Source organism: Trachemys scripta, chromosome 10 (assembly GCF_013100865.1).
Source record: "Trachemys scripta elegans isolate TJP31775 chromosome 10, CAS_Tse_1.0, whole genome shotgun sequence".
Lineage (NCBI taxonomy): Eukaryota > Metazoa > Chordata > Testudines > Emydidae > Trachemys > Trachemys scripta.
Genome location: NC_048307.1, coordinates 41,906,225 through 41,922,563, shown reverse-complemented (window position 1 = coordinate 41,922,563; position 16,339 = coordinate 41,906,225). Strand labels below are relative to the sequence as shown.

The 16,339-nt window shown below is 50.9% G+C and overlaps 1 protein-coding gene across 1 annotated transcript in view; it reads right to left on the bottom strand.

Moving 5' to 3' along the window:
- The window catches only part of HCN4 (hyperpolarization activated cyclic nucleotide gated potassium channel 4), a 211,832-nt gene that overhangs the window by 31,709 nt on the left and 163,784 nt on the right, over window positions 1-16,339 (bottom strand). Inside the window, exons 5-6 of the mRNA XM_034784649.1 lie at window positions 4,007-4,153; window positions 2,162-2,402 (exon numbers count right to left, since the gene is read on the bottom strand). Of these exons, the coding sequence (XP_034640540.1) occupies window positions 2,162-2,402; window positions 4,007-4,153 (388 nt within the window). The remainder of the gene's footprint in view (window positions 1-2,161; window positions 2,403-4,006; window positions 4,154-16,339) is intronic.

Sequence of the window (16,339 nt, the reverse complement as noted above, 5' to 3'; positions counted from 1 at the left end):
GGATTCAGCTGATCTAATTAGCCAGCAAGTTCTGTAATCGTGGCTTATCATAGGTATCACTTGTGCATTCAGAATGGAGGAACTGTCTCTCTCACACTTTTCCTGGCCCACTGGGAGTGGAAGGTCACACCATGTCTCACTGAAGCTAACTTCCTACATTTGCAGTTAGGTCTTTGATTTGACCTGTGACCTCAGCGTCAGGAGGTTCAGCGATCCCCCATGCTGATGACATGTAGGCAAAAAAACTTACGAGTTATTGGTGGATCTGCTATGATTTTATTAACTGACAGGATAAGCTCACCTAGTGAAACCCCTTTATTACTATCATTAATGTAGTTAAATTTCACATAGCCATTCTTAGGCCAGCAGAGAACACACAAACTTTCAACTTTGTGGCTGCACGACACATTGTGCATGTATGTGTGCACATGTAAGTAATTGGACGATGCCTTTCCCCGGTGCCCCGTCTGGATCTGCCCCACCGTAAGAGGTACTACTGCAGTGTAATAACTGACTGATGCTATAATTTTTAAAATCTGTTTTAAAAAAAGAGCTGGCACCTCTGGGAGATGGTTCTAATGAATCCTGCTACCAGAAGGAAAGCCATTCTCCTCTGGCAAAGTAGATGGGTCCAGACAATGTTGCCCTGCCCCTCTAAAAGCAAGGGCGCCACTAGATTCAGTGTAGTGCTCTCCTGTTCCCACTAGCCGCTGGGTATAGCGGGCGCACGAAGATCGACAAGCTTTGTTGATGCCGCAGCTGGTATCCTTCCTTCCTCCCGCCCCCAATCAGGAATCCAGCCAAAGGCATTTCTGGGGGGTGAGTGCAGATTACTCAGAACCCACTGCCCATTCCAAACAGGGCTCAAGGTCAGCAAGTCTCTTCTCTACTTTAGCCCTTCACAAGTCAGCCAGCCACCCTCTGAAGATTTGGAACGTGCACTGCATGTGGGGTCCTGGGGACTGTGCGGGGTGCTCATGTGAGAAGAGTGAGGGGACCCCATGGCCTGTTAGGGGGAGAAAGAGGGTCTCATGGCTGGAAAGGGAGGAGCTACAAAAGCTCAGCTGTTTCATGATCAAACCAACAAGTTTCACTTTGCTATTTCAGATCCATATGAACCAGAAACTCCAATGGGATTGGAGCCCAGCTAATGGATCACACTGGCCTTGGTTTGCACAGTCATGCAAATATCCTGGAGCCTGCTAGGACAAAGGGGATTCTTTAGTGAATTTGGGGCCTGCTGAGGGGGTGGGTAGGAGTTCCTCTGGGGAGGAAGGGTCCCAAGATCTGTTATAGATGGAGGGGAATCCTTTGGTTGTGGAGAGCAGGCCAGGGGCTTAGGAGGTGGGGAAGAAGGGGCCCACTCCGCCCATCCTCTCCAGGTCCACTCAGCCTCGGTAGGTTTAATGTTTGCTCTGGAAGTTTCCCCCATGTGAGGTCCGCTTGGTTTGGGGTTTCTGTGTGAAAGCTTTGCAGAGCCCTAGGACTGAGAACACTGCAGTCACCAGTCCCACAGCCTGCAGGCAGGCAATGAAATCCCATCCCACTGTTGATCATACTGCTCCCACTCATCTCACTGTTGCCTCATGCCGCACTCCCCTGATGACCTGCGTCAGATTAAAATGGCGATTTCTCTGTCGAGGGACTGTTGTTTTGCCCTGTGTTTGTACAGCACCTAACACCATGCAGCCTGATCCCTGTCCATCACTACGATACAATGCCTGGACAGCAGAAGGGATCAGGCAAAGGTATCTTTATAAGGAAGGGCCTGTGCTTGGCAGATGTGTTAGTGCACTAGGAGCAAGGAGGAAATGACCATTAACAAAGGACATTAACAAAGCTTTCCCCCTCTTTGATGCTGATCTCATTAGTGTTCTTGTATCTGTGGTGCTCCAGTCATGGGTCAGGAACCTGCTGTGCTATGCGCCACCCTAACACTGAACAAAAAGACAGTCCCTGACCCACAGAGGTCACGATTTAAGTGTAAGACAAGAGTCCTCAGGTGGAGACAGACAGACAAGATGACTGAGGCTCCAATTCTGTCTGGTGCTGACCCCCTGTCTATCACAAGCACCAACATGAACCAGACGAGGACTGCCTGGGGAACAGCCATGGGTCTTGTTGTCCAATCAGCACAGTTGGGTGGGTCACTGACTCTCACCTCCAAAGTAGGAGCCATCTGCCAGTTTAGTCTCCTTGTTGCCTTTGGTGAGCACGCTCACCACCCCGTGCTGGATGAAGTACATTTTCTTGCCAATGGTGCCCTCCCGGATGATGTAATCCCCCGGCTGGAATACCTCAAACCGCAGTTTGGTCAGCATGGACGTCACAAAGTTGGGATCGGCATTGGCAAACAGCGGCATGGATGCCACCAGCTTCCGGCAGTTGAAGTTTATGATTTCCTGGAGGGGTGGGGGGAAGAGACAGAGACACGCACAGAGAGAAACGCTTCAGTTAGGGTCAAAACCAAAGATACTATTCTCCCAAAAGATCCATCGCAGGATGGACACAAATCCAGTGCCTGCTGGGACAGCACTCTGGGAGGGCCTGGATGCTCAAATTCAAGACATGCTCGCTCTCTCTCTAACCTGGGACCTGACAGTCACCTCCCCCACACACCAGTCTTTAAAAAGCAACAGAGGGTCCTGTGGCACCTTTAAGGCTAACAGAAGTATTGGGAGCAAAAGCTTCAGGACCCTCTGTTGCTTTTTACAGATTCAGATTAACACGGCTACCCCTCTGATACTTGACACCAGTCTTTGGCAGCCATGCACATCATGGGTGGCACAAGTGACATGCCCCATGAAGCAGCTAGAGGGCTCACTCCTGGAAAAATGCTGTAACTCGCCTTGGCAGCCCTACATCCTGCATTGTCCTTGCCTGCTTCCAAGATGCTAAAAACTGGGCAGATGTGCCCAGCCACTCAGAAAAGGAAATATCATGGGCAAGTGGGGACTTTGTGGGGGGAGAAGGTGGGCAGGATAGGTGCCCACCAGTTAGTGTGTCCCAGGTTGGCTGTGACTTAAGAACATAAGAACTGCCATACGGGGTCAGACCAAAGGTCCACCAAGCCCAGTATCCTGTCCTCTGACAGTGGCCAATGGCAGGTGCCCCAAAGAGAATGAACAGAACAGGTTATCATCAAGTCATCCATGCCCTGTCACCCAATCCCAGCTTCTGGCAAACAGAGGCTAGGGACACCATTCCTGCACTATTCCTGACTTCTTTGATTTGAGTATCTCAGATGAAGAAAATACAACGTGATTGTACCTTTGTCATAAAATATACATGTCCTGTATATATTTCAGTGTATCACACCCTCTTAGGATACGACGGTGCTTTTCACTGCACTGTGCTGCTCAGGGTCACATCGATTCAAACTCAGAAAACAAGGTGAAGTGAAATTGAGGCAAGTCATCTACCAAACCCACTTCCAGAAGGAATCTGATTCTTCCTTCTTGTTGCAATTTCCTTTTCGAGGCTCCCTTGTGTTAGTGAGAAAGGTTCTTCTCTTCCCTTCAGCCCACTCCCACCCTGGCATTGGCAGTACGAGCTTTAAATTGTAGGGGGGCTGTCCATGTGCTGGGCAATAAACCAGTGACCTGGTGCGGCTGGCAGGCTGTCTGGGGAAATGCTGTTGCTTTGGCATATGAACTTGTGAATGACTCTGGGTGCCCGATCATTGCAGATGAAGGAGCCATGCTAGAGCCAAAGAGCTAGTCTGGTAATGCAACATCCGTGCACAGTGCATAACAGACATGCATTTGGGGGGTCTCTCCAGCAGCAGAACCACTCAAAGTCACAGGGGTATTCCATCACATGGGCTCTTTTCCCTTTGTGACTTGTTTCCTCCTCTTTTCGGGATGGCTAGCAGAGGAGGAAGATAGATACTGGGAAAGCAGTGACTTCCAGTCACTGCCAGTTCTGTAACCTGAATCAGGAAAAGAAGTGAGGAACCCTGGCCCCACTCAGCCCCCCAATGAACACTCAGGGCACCCCTCGTTACCTCGCGCAGGGGCTCGCTCAGTTCTCCCAGGATGCTCTCCTCGTCAAACATCTTGCCCTGGTAGCGGTGCTCGTAGTAGTCATGGATCCGCTGGCGCATGTCGGCGGGGAGCTTGTGGAAGGACATGTACTGCTCCACTTGTTTGTACTGAGCAGGGAGACAGAGACAAGCAAAGGCAAGACATTACTGGGACACAATGCTGAAGGGCACCTCTGCTGCCTCCAGTCATCTTAGCTGCAGACGCCTGTGCACGTCAGAGCAAATCTCAGATGGTGGCTACACCTGCCTCCTTCACACTGACCTGCGTCTGCTGTGTCTGGCAGAGCCAAGTGATGCAGACACCAATGAGCCAGAGGAGCTCAGAGGCCATTCCCACACTCCCCAGAAATGGCTACCACACATTTTAACCCTTAGCACAGTAAAGGTGACTTCTCCTCAGTCAGTTGCAAAGAGGAACCCGAGACACATGTTCTCGGTGACCCAGGATCCTCTCCCTTCCACCTCACCCACCCAGCTATCTCCCAGCTGCCTGGTGCTCCCCAGCCACCATACCGTCTTTCTGCTGGTTTCCACCTCTCCTCCCTACATGTGCTCTGTGTGCAGCCAGCCCTATCCTCAGCTCCCTGCCATTACCTTCACCTGGATGGGCCCCCACTAGGAATGAGCATGAAAGGCCCATGCTGGTTACTTGGGAATGACCTTTTGCCCCATTTGGTTAGATCAGCAGTGGCCTCAGACTGAGCAGTTGATGAAAATAATGGGCCAGGGGAGGCATTTGGGGGAGGTTTGCTTGGAGTACTGTTAGGCTGTTGTGCACATCATGTCTAAGGGCAGCCCATCACCTTGTCTATTAATGGCGGAGGAGGTCAGAGCTGACTTGAGACTTTCCACTCCCAGCTCTTCTAGGCTTTGGAATAATGATTTTGAGTTCTGGCAGCCGCCAGCACTCAGGAAAGCAAGGGACTTATAGCCTTGCATTCCACACAGCTCTGCCGAGCCATCGCAGTTTGCATTCCTTACTGGTCCAGTAATGGGCAACCACACAACTTGGCCAATACTCTTCAGTCCTGATGTGCAGCACCCACCAATCCCATCTTTATCTCTGCATTGCAGTCCTGCATGCACTCACTCCTGGTTCTGTCCATACAGTTCAGCTCTGACCTGGAGCACCCCTGCTATCTCAGCCCTAGTCCCATCCTGAGAAGAAACTAACAGTTCTGTCTAACTGTGGCAGAGCACAATTACCAATAGGTATCATGACAGCTTCCTACAGAAAACTCAATGCACCTGAGTCCTCCCATGGCAACAGCCCCTGCATTGCCATTCCTTAGCTCCTCACACAGCTCCACCAGTGCACCTCCAGGGTGCCAACTGCTGTGAATTTAGTGCTGGCTTTTGAATTGGAATGAGATCAAACACTGTTTCACTTCTGAATGGCCCATACAGAAGTAGAACCCAGATCTCCACACGCAGAAGGCTAGTGTACTAACTTGGTCCTCTTCACACCTTTGTGGGCATTTATATCTGTCCCAGGCTCACTCTCCATCTCCCTGGTACTCGATATCACAGAATCACTACATTTCTCCACAGGCAAGGTCAGCTAGCCCTTCTCCCTCCCAGGGCAGGCCTGTTTCCTATTACACATGTAACAGAGTTTTGCACAGTTTAAACATTACAGGCTTGGGAAACTATTCCACAATTATGCTGACCAGTATCGTCTCACTATTCCCTTGTACTCCTAGGCTGTTCTCTCTTGTCTTATACTTGGATTGTCAGCAATTTGGAGCAGGGACTGTTTGTTCTGCATTTGCACAATGGGGTCTGGGCCATGACCGGGGCTCCTAGGTGCTAAGGCAGTGGTGAGCTGGAGCCGGTTCGCACCGGTTCGCAAGAACTGGTTGTTAAATTTAGAAGCTGGTGTAGAATCGGTTCCTAAAGGGACGGGCGGCTGAGCAAACTCCGGTCCGCGGGCCACATCCGACCCGCGGGACTGTCCTGCCCGGCCCGCCTCAGTTCCCTGCTAGGGAGGCTCCCCCCACACACAGAGCCCCAGCATGCCATGCTGCCGGCGCCAGCGCTCTGGGCAGCTCTGCAGCTCCTGCTGCTTTGAGCGGCATGGTAAGGGGTGGGGCTACAAGCTCCAGCAGCCGCGCAGCAACAGCAGCATAGTAAGGGCCAGGGGGCCGGGCCGGGACTGGGAGGAGGGGTTGGATAAGGGTCAGGGAGCAGTTGAAGGGGGCGGAGGTTCTGGGGGGGCGGTCAGGGGGCGGGGGGGGGGGGGGTAGGGGGGGGGGGGGTGGAGGGGGGGGGGGGGGGTGGGGGGGGGGGGGTCGGGGGACGGGGAGAGGGTTGGTAGGCGTGGGAGTTCTGGAGGTCTGTCGGGGTGGTGGTGGATGGGGTCGGGGCAGTCAGGGGACAGGGAGTGTGGCGAATTGGGTAGGGGGTGGTGTCCTGGGGGGCAGTTAGGGTGGGGGTGGTCAGGGGACAAGGAGCGGGGGGGTTAATGGGTTGCGGGTTCTGAGAGGGGCAGTCGGGGGCAGGATGTGGGTTGGGGTTGGATGGGGGGAGGGGGGAGAAGACAGGCATGTGGGGCTTGTACTCACCGCGCGGTTCCCTACCGGATCTTTGGCGGCACTTCGGCGGCTGGGGAGGGGGTCTTCACTCGCTCTGGGTGAAGTAACTGCTGCCGAAATGCCGCCGAAAACCCGGAGCTAGTGAAGACCCGCCCCCCCGACGCCGAAGTGCCGCCAAGGACCCAGTAGGGAACTGGTTCTTAGGATTTTGGGAGCTCATCACTGTGCTATGGTAATACAAATCAATAATAAATAACAAACAACGTGTATTACAGGGGCATCTACAGACTCCAATCAAGATCAGGGTCCCATTGTGCTAGGCGCTGTACAAAAACTCAATAAAATATAGTCCCTTCCCCAAAATCTAAACAGTCAAGACAGACAAAGGATCGGAAGGGAAACTAAGCCACAGAGAGATAAAGTGACATGCTCAAGGTCACCCAGCAGGCCAGCAGCAGAGCCAGGAACAGAAGCCAGGTCTCCTGAGACCTAGTCCAGTGTTAGATCCATTAGATCACAACTGAACCAAGCGCACAGCCCGATATTCAGCCTGTTACTCAGCCTGGTTTTCTCTTCCTTACTTTCTTTCCATTCCTCCTAGTTAAGTCACCTTGAACCACTCTGCGTTATCCCATTCCATTTCCTAGGCACCTCTTCGCCAAGCTGTGAATAGTTAGAGGTTCGAATCTTCCCATAGAAGTCAATTACTCCAGCCCCCTGATCAGTTCTGTTTTTTTCTGAACTCCCTCTAGTTTGCCAAAGTCCTTCTAGTTATGAGGTGCCCAGACAGGAATGTGATATTCCAGCCACTCTGCTGGTGTAAATCAGCATAGCTCCACTGGAATCAAATGACCCAGGAAAGTCTATTACCCTCTTTAAAAAGCAACAGAGGGTCCTGTGGCACCTTTAAGACTAACAGAAGTATTGGAGCATAAGCTTTTGTGGGTGAATGCCCACTTCATCAGACGCAAGTAATGGAAATTTCCAGAGGCAGGTATACCATCAGATCAGGATTAAACAAAGACTGTGAATGGCTATCCAACTACAGAAGCAGTTTCTCCTCCCTTGGTGTTCACACCTCAACTGCTAGCAGAGCACCTCACCCTCCCTGATTGAACTAACCTCGTTATCTCCATACTGATTTTTACCTGCCTCTGTAAATTTCCATTACTTGCGTCTGATGAAATGAGCATTCACCCACGAAAGCTTATGCTCCAATACTTCTGTTAGTCTTAAAGGTGCCACAGGACCCTCTGTTGCTTTTTACAGATTCAGACTAACACTGCTACCCCTTTGATACTTGACACCATGCAAGGCACTGCATTTAGCCGTATGGAATGGAAATCTATCAACCTCATGAAGAAACTTGCACAAATACAGACAGATATCATCTTCCTTTCCAAATGCAAACGGATGGACATCATACCAAATGGACTGAAGGTGAAAAATCCATTGCTATCTACATACTGCAAAGACCACAATGAGAGATTATGCCATACACTATCAAAGAAACTGAGGAACCACCTGATCAGCATCCTATACAGCAAACAGAAAAACATCAAGAAAGAGCTCTCCAACCTGGAGACTTTCATAAATAACCAACCCTCCACACAAATGGACTTTACTAAAATAAGACAGGAGATCTACATTACACACTCTCTACAAAGGAAAAAGGACCGTAAGCTGTCTAAAATCCTACCTGCCACATGGGGCCACAACAGGGGTACCCCTAACTCACCCAGCAATATCATCAATTTATCCAGTGTGACAAAGTTCCTCCTCTATCTTGGTGGGTCCTGCGCTTATTGGCCTCAGAGATTCACCATGTGGGTTGGGGAACAGCCCAGAGACCTTCCCTTCTGGAAGAACCCACAGTCCAGGTCAATTGGGAGGTTTGGGGGGAACCCGGGCCCACCCTCTACTCCAGGTTCCAGCCCAGGGCCCTGTGGACTGCAGCTGTCTATAGTGCTTCCTGTAACAGCTGCATGGCAGCTACAACTCCCTGGGCTACTTCCCCATGGCCTTCTCCAAATACCTTCCTTAGTCTCACCACAGGACCTTCTTCCTGATGTCTGATAACGGTTGTGCTCCTCAGTCCTCCAGCAGCACACCCTCTCACTCTCAGCTCCTTGCGCCTCTTGCTCCCAGCTCCTCACACTCCCACCTCAAACTGAAGTGAGCTCCTTTTAAAACCCAGGTGCCCTGATTAGCCTGCCTTAATTGATTCTAGAAGCTTCTTCTTAATTGGCTCCAGGTGTCCTAATTAGCCTGCCTGCCTTAACTGGTTCTGCAAGGTTCCTGATTACTCTAGTGCAGCCCTGCTCTGGTCACTCAGGGAACAGAAAACTACTCATCCAGTGACCAGTATATCTGCCTTCTACCAGACTTCTGTACCCCACTGGTCTGGATCTGTAACATATCCCTCCCCCCGCTCAACGCCAAGGGGTTGGGCAGCTTGGGACGCCAGACAGTGCACACGTGACAAGCCATCGGCGTTGCCATGACGGCTCCCTGCTCTGTGTTGCACACGGAACTGGAAAGGTTGGAGGGATAAGAACCATCTGGTCACTCTTGTGTTCTTCTCCTTGTTCCGCTGCATCCATTGAAGAGGGGCATGGTCGGTCACGAGGACAAATCTGCGCCCGAGCAGGTAGTAGCGCAATGTTTCCATGGCCCATTTTACAGTGAGGCATTAGAATCATAGAATCATAGAATATCAGGGTTGGAAGGGACCTCAAGAGGTCATCTAGTCCAACCCCCTGCTCAAAGCAGGACCAATTCCCAACTAAATCATCCCAGCCAGGGCTTTGTCAAGCCGGGCCTTAAAAACCTCCAAGGAAGGAGACTCCACCACCTCCCTAGGTAACGCATTCCAGTGCTTCACCATCCTCCTAGTGAAATAGTGTTTCCTAATATCCAACCTGGACCTCCCCCACTGCAACTTGAGACCATTGCTCCTTGTCCTGTCATCTGCCACTACTGAGAACAGCCGAGCTCCATCCTCTTTGGAACCCCCTTTCAGGTTGTTGAAGGCTGCTATCAAATCCCCCCTCATTCTTCTCTTCTGCAGACTAAACAATCCCAGTTCCCTCAGCCTCTCCTCAGAAGTCATGTGCTCCAGACCCCTAATCATTTTTGTTACCCTTCGCTGGACTCTTTCCAATTTTTCCACATCCTTCTTGTAGTGTGGGGCCCAAAACTGGACACAGTATTCCAGATGAGGCCTCACCAATGTCAAATAAAGGGGAATGATCACGTTCTTCGATCTGCTGGCAATGCTCCTACTTATACAGCCCAAAATGCCGTTAGCCTTCTTGGCAACAAGAGCACACTGTTGACTCATATCCAGCTTCTCGTCCACTGTGACCCCTAGGTCCTTTTCTGCAGAACTGCTACCCTACCCATTCGGTCCCTAGTCTGTAGCAGTGCATGGGATTCTTCCGTCCTAAGTGCAGGGCTCTGCACTTGTCCTTGTTGAACCTCATCAGGTTTTTTTTGACCCAATCCTCTAATTTGTCTAGGTCCCTCTGTATCCAATCCCTACCCTCTAGTGTATCTACCACGCCTCCTAGTTTAGTGTCATCTGCAAACTTGCTGAGAGTGCAGCTCACACCATCCTCCAGATCATTAATAAAGATATTAAACAAAACTGGCCCCAGGACCGACCTTTGGGGCACTCCGCTTGAAACCGGCTGCCAACTAGACATGGAGCCATTGATCACTACCCGTTGAGCCCGACTATCTAGCCAGCTTTCTATCCACCTTACAGTCCATTCATCCAGCCCATACTTCTTTAATTTGGTGGCAAGAATACTGTGGGAGACCGTATCAAAAGCTTTGCTAAAGTCAAGGCATAACACATCCACTTCTTTCCCCTCATCTACAGAGCCAGTTATCTCATCATAGAAGGCAATTAGGTTAGTCAGGCACGACTTCCCCTTGGTGAATCCATGCTGACTGTTCCTGATCACTTTCCTCTCCTCTAAGTGTTTCATAATTGATTCCTTGAGGACCTGCTCCATGATTTTTCCAGGGACTGAGGTGAGGCTGACTGACCTGTAGTTCCCCAGATCCTCCTTCTTCCCTTTTTTAAAGATGGGCACTACATTAACCTTTTTCCAGTCATCTGGGACCTCCCCCGATCGCCATGAGTTTTCAAAAATAATGGCTAATGGCTCTGCAATCTCATCCGCCAACTCCTTTAGCACCCTCGGATGCAGCGCATCCGGCCCCATGGACTTGTGCACGGCCAGTTTTTCTGAATAGTCACGAACCACTTCTTTCTTCACGGAGGGCTGGTCACCTCCTCCCCATACTGTGCTGCCCAGTCCAGCAGTCTGGGAGCTGACCTAGTTCGTGAAGACAGAGGCAAAAAAAGCATTGACTACATTAGCTTTTTCCACATCCTTGGTCACTAGGTTGCCTCCCTCATTCAGTAAGGCCCCACACTTTCCTTGACTTTCTTCTTGTTGCTAACATACCTGAAGAAACCCTTCTTGTTACTCTCAACATCTCTTGCTAGCTGCAACTCCAAGTGTGATTTGGCCTTCCTGATTTCACTCCTGCATGCCTGAGCAATATTTTTATACTTCTCCCTGGTCATTTGTCCAATCTTCCACTTCTTATAAGCTTCTTTTTGCGTTTAAGATCAGCAAGGATTTCACTGTTTAGCCAAGCTTTTCGCTTGCCATATTTACTATTCTTTCTACACATCGGGATGGTTTGTTCCTGCAACCGCAATAAGGATTCTTTAAAATACAGCCAGCTCTCCTGGACCCTTTTGCCCTTCATGTTATTCTCCCAGGGGATCCTGCCCATCTGTTCCCTGAGGGAGTCAAAGTCTGCTTTTCTGAAGTCCAGGGTCCGTAATCTGCTGCTCTCCTTTCTTCCCTGTGTCAGGATCCTGAACTCCACCATCTCATGGTCACTGCCTCCCAGGTTCCCATCCACTTTTGCTTCCCCTACTAATTTTTCCCTGTTTGTGAGCAGCAGGTCAAGAAAAGCTCTGCCCCAGTTGGTTCCTCCAGCACTTGCACCAGGAAATTGTCCCCTACACTTTCCAAAAACTTCCTGAATTGTCTGTGCACCGCTGTATTGCTCTCCCAGCAGATATCAGGGTTATTAAAGTCTCCCATGAGAACCAGGGCCTGCGATCTAGCAACTTCTCTTAGTTGCCAGAAGAAAGCCTCGTCCACCTCATCCCCCTGGTCTGGTGGTCTATAGCAGACTCCGACCACAACATCACCCTTGTTGCTCACACTTGTCAACTTTATCCAGAGACTCTCAGGTTTTTCTGCAGTTTCATACCGGAGCTCTGAGCAGTCATTCTCCTCTCTTACATACAATGCAACTCCCCCATCTTTTCTCCCCTGCCTGTCCTTCCTGAACAGTTTATATCCATCCATGACAGTACTCCAGTCATGTGAGTTATCCAACCAAGTCTCTGTTATTCCAATCGCATCATAGTTCCCTGACTGTGCCAGGACTTCCAGTTCTCCCTGCTTGTTTCCCAGGCTTCTTGCATTTGTGTATAGGCACTTAAGATAACTCATCGATCGTCCCTCTTTCTCAGCATGAGAGTCCTCCCCTCTTGCGCACTCCTGCTTGTGCTTCCTCCCAGGATCCCATTTCCCCACTTACCTCAGGGCTTTGGTCTCCTTCCCCCGGTGAACCTAGTTTAAAGCCCTCCTCACTAGGTTAGCCAGCCTGCTGGCAAAGATGCTCTTCCCTCTCTTCGTTAGGTGGAGTCCGTCTCTGCCTAGCACTCCTCCTTCTTGGAACACCATCCCATGGTCGAAGAATCCAAAGCCTTCTATCCGACACCACCTGCGTAGCCATTCGTTGACTTCCACGATTCGACAGTCTCTACCCAGGCCTTTTCCTTGCACAGGGAGGATGGACGAGAACACCACTTGCGCCTCAAACTCCTTTATCCTTCTTCCCAGAGCCACGTAGTCTGCAGTGATCCGCTCAAGGTCATTCTTGGCAGTATCATTGGCGCCCATTCTCTCTCCACCACTGCATATTTTCGTTACCTTGGAAGGAGTTTCCGACTGAGGTATAGAATTGGGTGTTCCTCCTCCCCGACCATCTGTGATAGAACGGACCCCAACCCTACTTCCGATGCATCCGTCTGCAGGATAAACTCCTTGGTGAAATCAGGGGCTATCAGTATGGGGTTATTGCAGAGGGCAGTTCGTAGGTCTGTTAATGCTTCCTCTGCTGCGTCAGACCATCTCACCAGATCAGGTCCACGGGCTTTCACTAGGTCTGTCAGGGGGCTTACCCTTGTGGCAAAGTGGGGGATAAATCGTCAGTAATACCCCACCACACCTAGGAACGCCCGGACTTGTTTCTTGCGACTTGGTCGGGGCCAATTTTGGATGGCCTCTAACTTGTTCACTTGGGGTTTTACCAAACCTTTTCCCACAATGTAGCCAAGATATTTGGCCTCTGTAAACCCTACAGCGCACTTGGCAGGGTTTGCTGTAAGGCCAGCTCACCTGAAGGTATCGAGGACTGCCTCCACCTTCTCCAGGTGGGTTTCCCAGTCTGGGGTATGAATGATCACATTGTCCAAGTAGGCAGCAGCATAATTGTTATGCGGGCATAATAGCTTGTCCATGAGGCACTGGAAGGTAGCTGGGGCCCCATGTAGTCCAAAAGGGAGGACAGTATATTGAAAAAGACCCTCTGGTGTAGAGAACGCAGTCTTTTCCTTTGCGTCTTCTGCAAGGGGAATCTGCCAGTACCCCTTTGTTAAGTCTAGGGTAGTCAAGTACCGGGCATTACCCAGATGGTCCACTAGCTCATCTATGCGCAGTATGGGGTACGCGTCGAACTGGGATACTTCGTTTAGTCGCCAGAAGTCGTTGCAAAATCTTGTGGTGCCATCAGGTTTGGGCACCAGCATGATTGGGCTGGACCACTGACTGTGGGATTCTTCGATGATCCCCAACTCCAGCATTTTTTTAACTTCTGCTTTTATTTCCTCCCTTTTTGCTGCTGGCACCCGATAGGGCCTCATTGTTACTCTGGCCCCAGGGTTCGTGACGATGCGGTGATATGTCTCGGTTGTTCGACCCGGTTTTGTCGAGAACACATCTTGGTTCCGGAAGATCATCTCAGACACCTCATTCTTCTGGTCTGGTGTTAAATTGGGAGACACTCTCACCTGTTTGGAAGGCTTGTTTTCCTGGGTTAGGTCTTTTTGGACCGTTGTGCATGCCTCTTGCGCATGCCAGGGTTTCAGAAGATTAACGTGATAAATCTGTTCTTGTTTTCTGCATCCTGGCTGCCGCACCATGTAGGTTTCTTCCCCCGTGGGTTCAACCACCTCATAGGGACCCTGCCATTGGGCCAGAAGCTTGTTTTCTGCCGTGGGTACCAACACCATAACCTGATCCCATGGTTGGAATGGTCACACTTTTGCCTGGCGATTGTAATGGGTTCGCTGGGCCTCCTGTGCCTTCTCCAAATGTTCCCGTACAATAGGGGTAACCTGGGCTTTCCGGTTTCGCATCTGCATTACATGCTCTATTATATTTCTCCCCTCATTGGGTTCCTCTTCCCAGATCTCTTTGGCGATATCTAGTATGCCACGGGGGTGACGCCCGTATAATAACTCGAAGGGGGAAAACCCAGTTGAGGCCTGAGGTACCTCCCGGATAGCGAACATAAGGTAGAGTAGTAGGGTGTCCCAATCCTTCCCATCCCGACTTACCACCTTCCTTATTATAGCCTTGAGGGTACAGTTAAACCTTTCTACCAACTCATCAGTCTGCGGATGGTAGACCGAAGTTCTCAGGGTATGTATATGGAGCAGCGTACAGAGGTCCTTCATTAGCTTCGACATAAATGGGGTTCCTTGGTCGGTTAATATCTCCTTCGGTAGCCCCATTCAGGCAAAGATCCCCACCAGCTCTTTGGCTATAGTTTTAGAGGCCGTGTTCCGCAGGGGGACGGCTTCTGGGTAGCGAGTAGCATAGTCCAAAACAACAAGTATATATTGGTGGCCCCGAGCCATCTTCTCCAGGGGTCCCACTAGGTCCATGGCTATTCGCTCGAAGGGGACCTCTATGATGGGAAGGGGTACTAAAGGTGCCCTCAAGTGGGGACGGGGACTGTGCAGCTGACACTCCGGGCAGTAGGCACAGTACCTCCGCACTTCTTCATGTACTCCGGGCCAGAAGAACCGTCGTAGGACTCGAGCCAGGGTCTTCTCTAACCCCAAATGCCCCCCAAAAAGATGACAATGAGCAAGACTTAATACAGCGTTCTGGTGTTTTTGAGGTACTAGGCTCTGCTGTACCTTCTACCCCTGTACTGGTGCAACCTGGTATAAGAGATCCTTCTTCATTATGAAGTAGGGTCCTCGTCCCTGGGTTTTTCCTTCCACGGGGACCCCATCTATTTCAATCACCTCCTTTCTAATGTTGTCATACCTTGGGTCTCCTGCCTGGTCCCGTCCAAAATTTCCTCTCCCGGGGCTAATCTGCCCAAGATCTAGGGGCCCAGTCTCTGTTGCCTCTACTGGTTCAGAAGCATTAGGGTGGGGGTCAGACTCAGGTGCTTCTCCCTCCTGCGTGGCCTCCTTTTCAGCTGCGCGGGTCCGCCTACCTACAAAAGCGAGCCTGTGGCTTTGGGTCAGTATTCGGGTTCTCAAGGCCTTAGCTGCCTTTCTTTCCCTTTTTGTCTTTCTACCCTGTCTGGGAGTGGAGAACAAATCTGGGGATATTTCAGAGAAGATTGGGGGTTGACAGTCTGCTGTGGATGCCTCACTAATTTTAGCGTCCCCATCTTTCTCCAGTCCCCCTACTGGGAGTAACTTTTCAAACCCTGGGAAGTCCCTCCCTATGAGCACCGGGTATGGGAGTTTAGGGACTACACTTGCTGCTACCTCAGTAGTGTTCCCTTGGATCTCGATTTTTACTGGGATGATGGGGTAGTAACTAACTGTTCCATGGACACATGTTATCCCCATATGTTTAGACTGTAGCAGCTAACTATGCTTCATGAGCTTCCCTGAGATAAGCGTGATAGCACTCCCTGAATCAACCAGTGCCGTGGTCCCTACCCCATTTAGTTTCGCTGGTCTGGTATACATATGTGGGGTTAGTGAGACCCCCACAAGGTGGATTAGGGAGCATGGATCTGCCCAGTTCCCCAGGTTACACTGCATAGGCTCCTCAGCATTGGGACACTGTGCAACTATGTGTCCCCACTCCCTGCAGGCATAACATCTGTATGGAGCCCTAGGTGTTCCCCGGTCTCTTGGTTTGGGCAGTCTAATATCACGATCCTCTTCTCCCTCAGTGCTCCGACGCTTTGTGGCCTCTGATGGGCCTTCAGCCTCTCTCTTTTTCCACCTGGGCCCTCCTGGTGGCCCGGTCACACGAACTTTAGGGCTTGTTGCTGCCAGTTTAACCTGGGGTGCCTCTTCTTTAACTGCTCGGGTCAGCTCCCTCGCTGTCCTTCGCCTCTCTACCAGAGCGACAACCTCGTCATAGGTGGAGGGTTCGTTCTGGCTAACCCAGGCACGAAGGTCTGGTGGTAGTCCCCTCATGTATCGGTAGATGACCAGAACCGCTAGTATCTCTTCCAGACTCCGGGACTCTGTTTGCAACCACTTTCGTGCGAGATGGATGAGGTCATACAATTGGGACCGCGGGGTTTTGTCTTCCTGGTACCTCTAACCGTGATACTGCTGGGCCCGCACTGCTGTTGTTACCCCAGATCTGGCCAGGATCTCTGCTTTCAA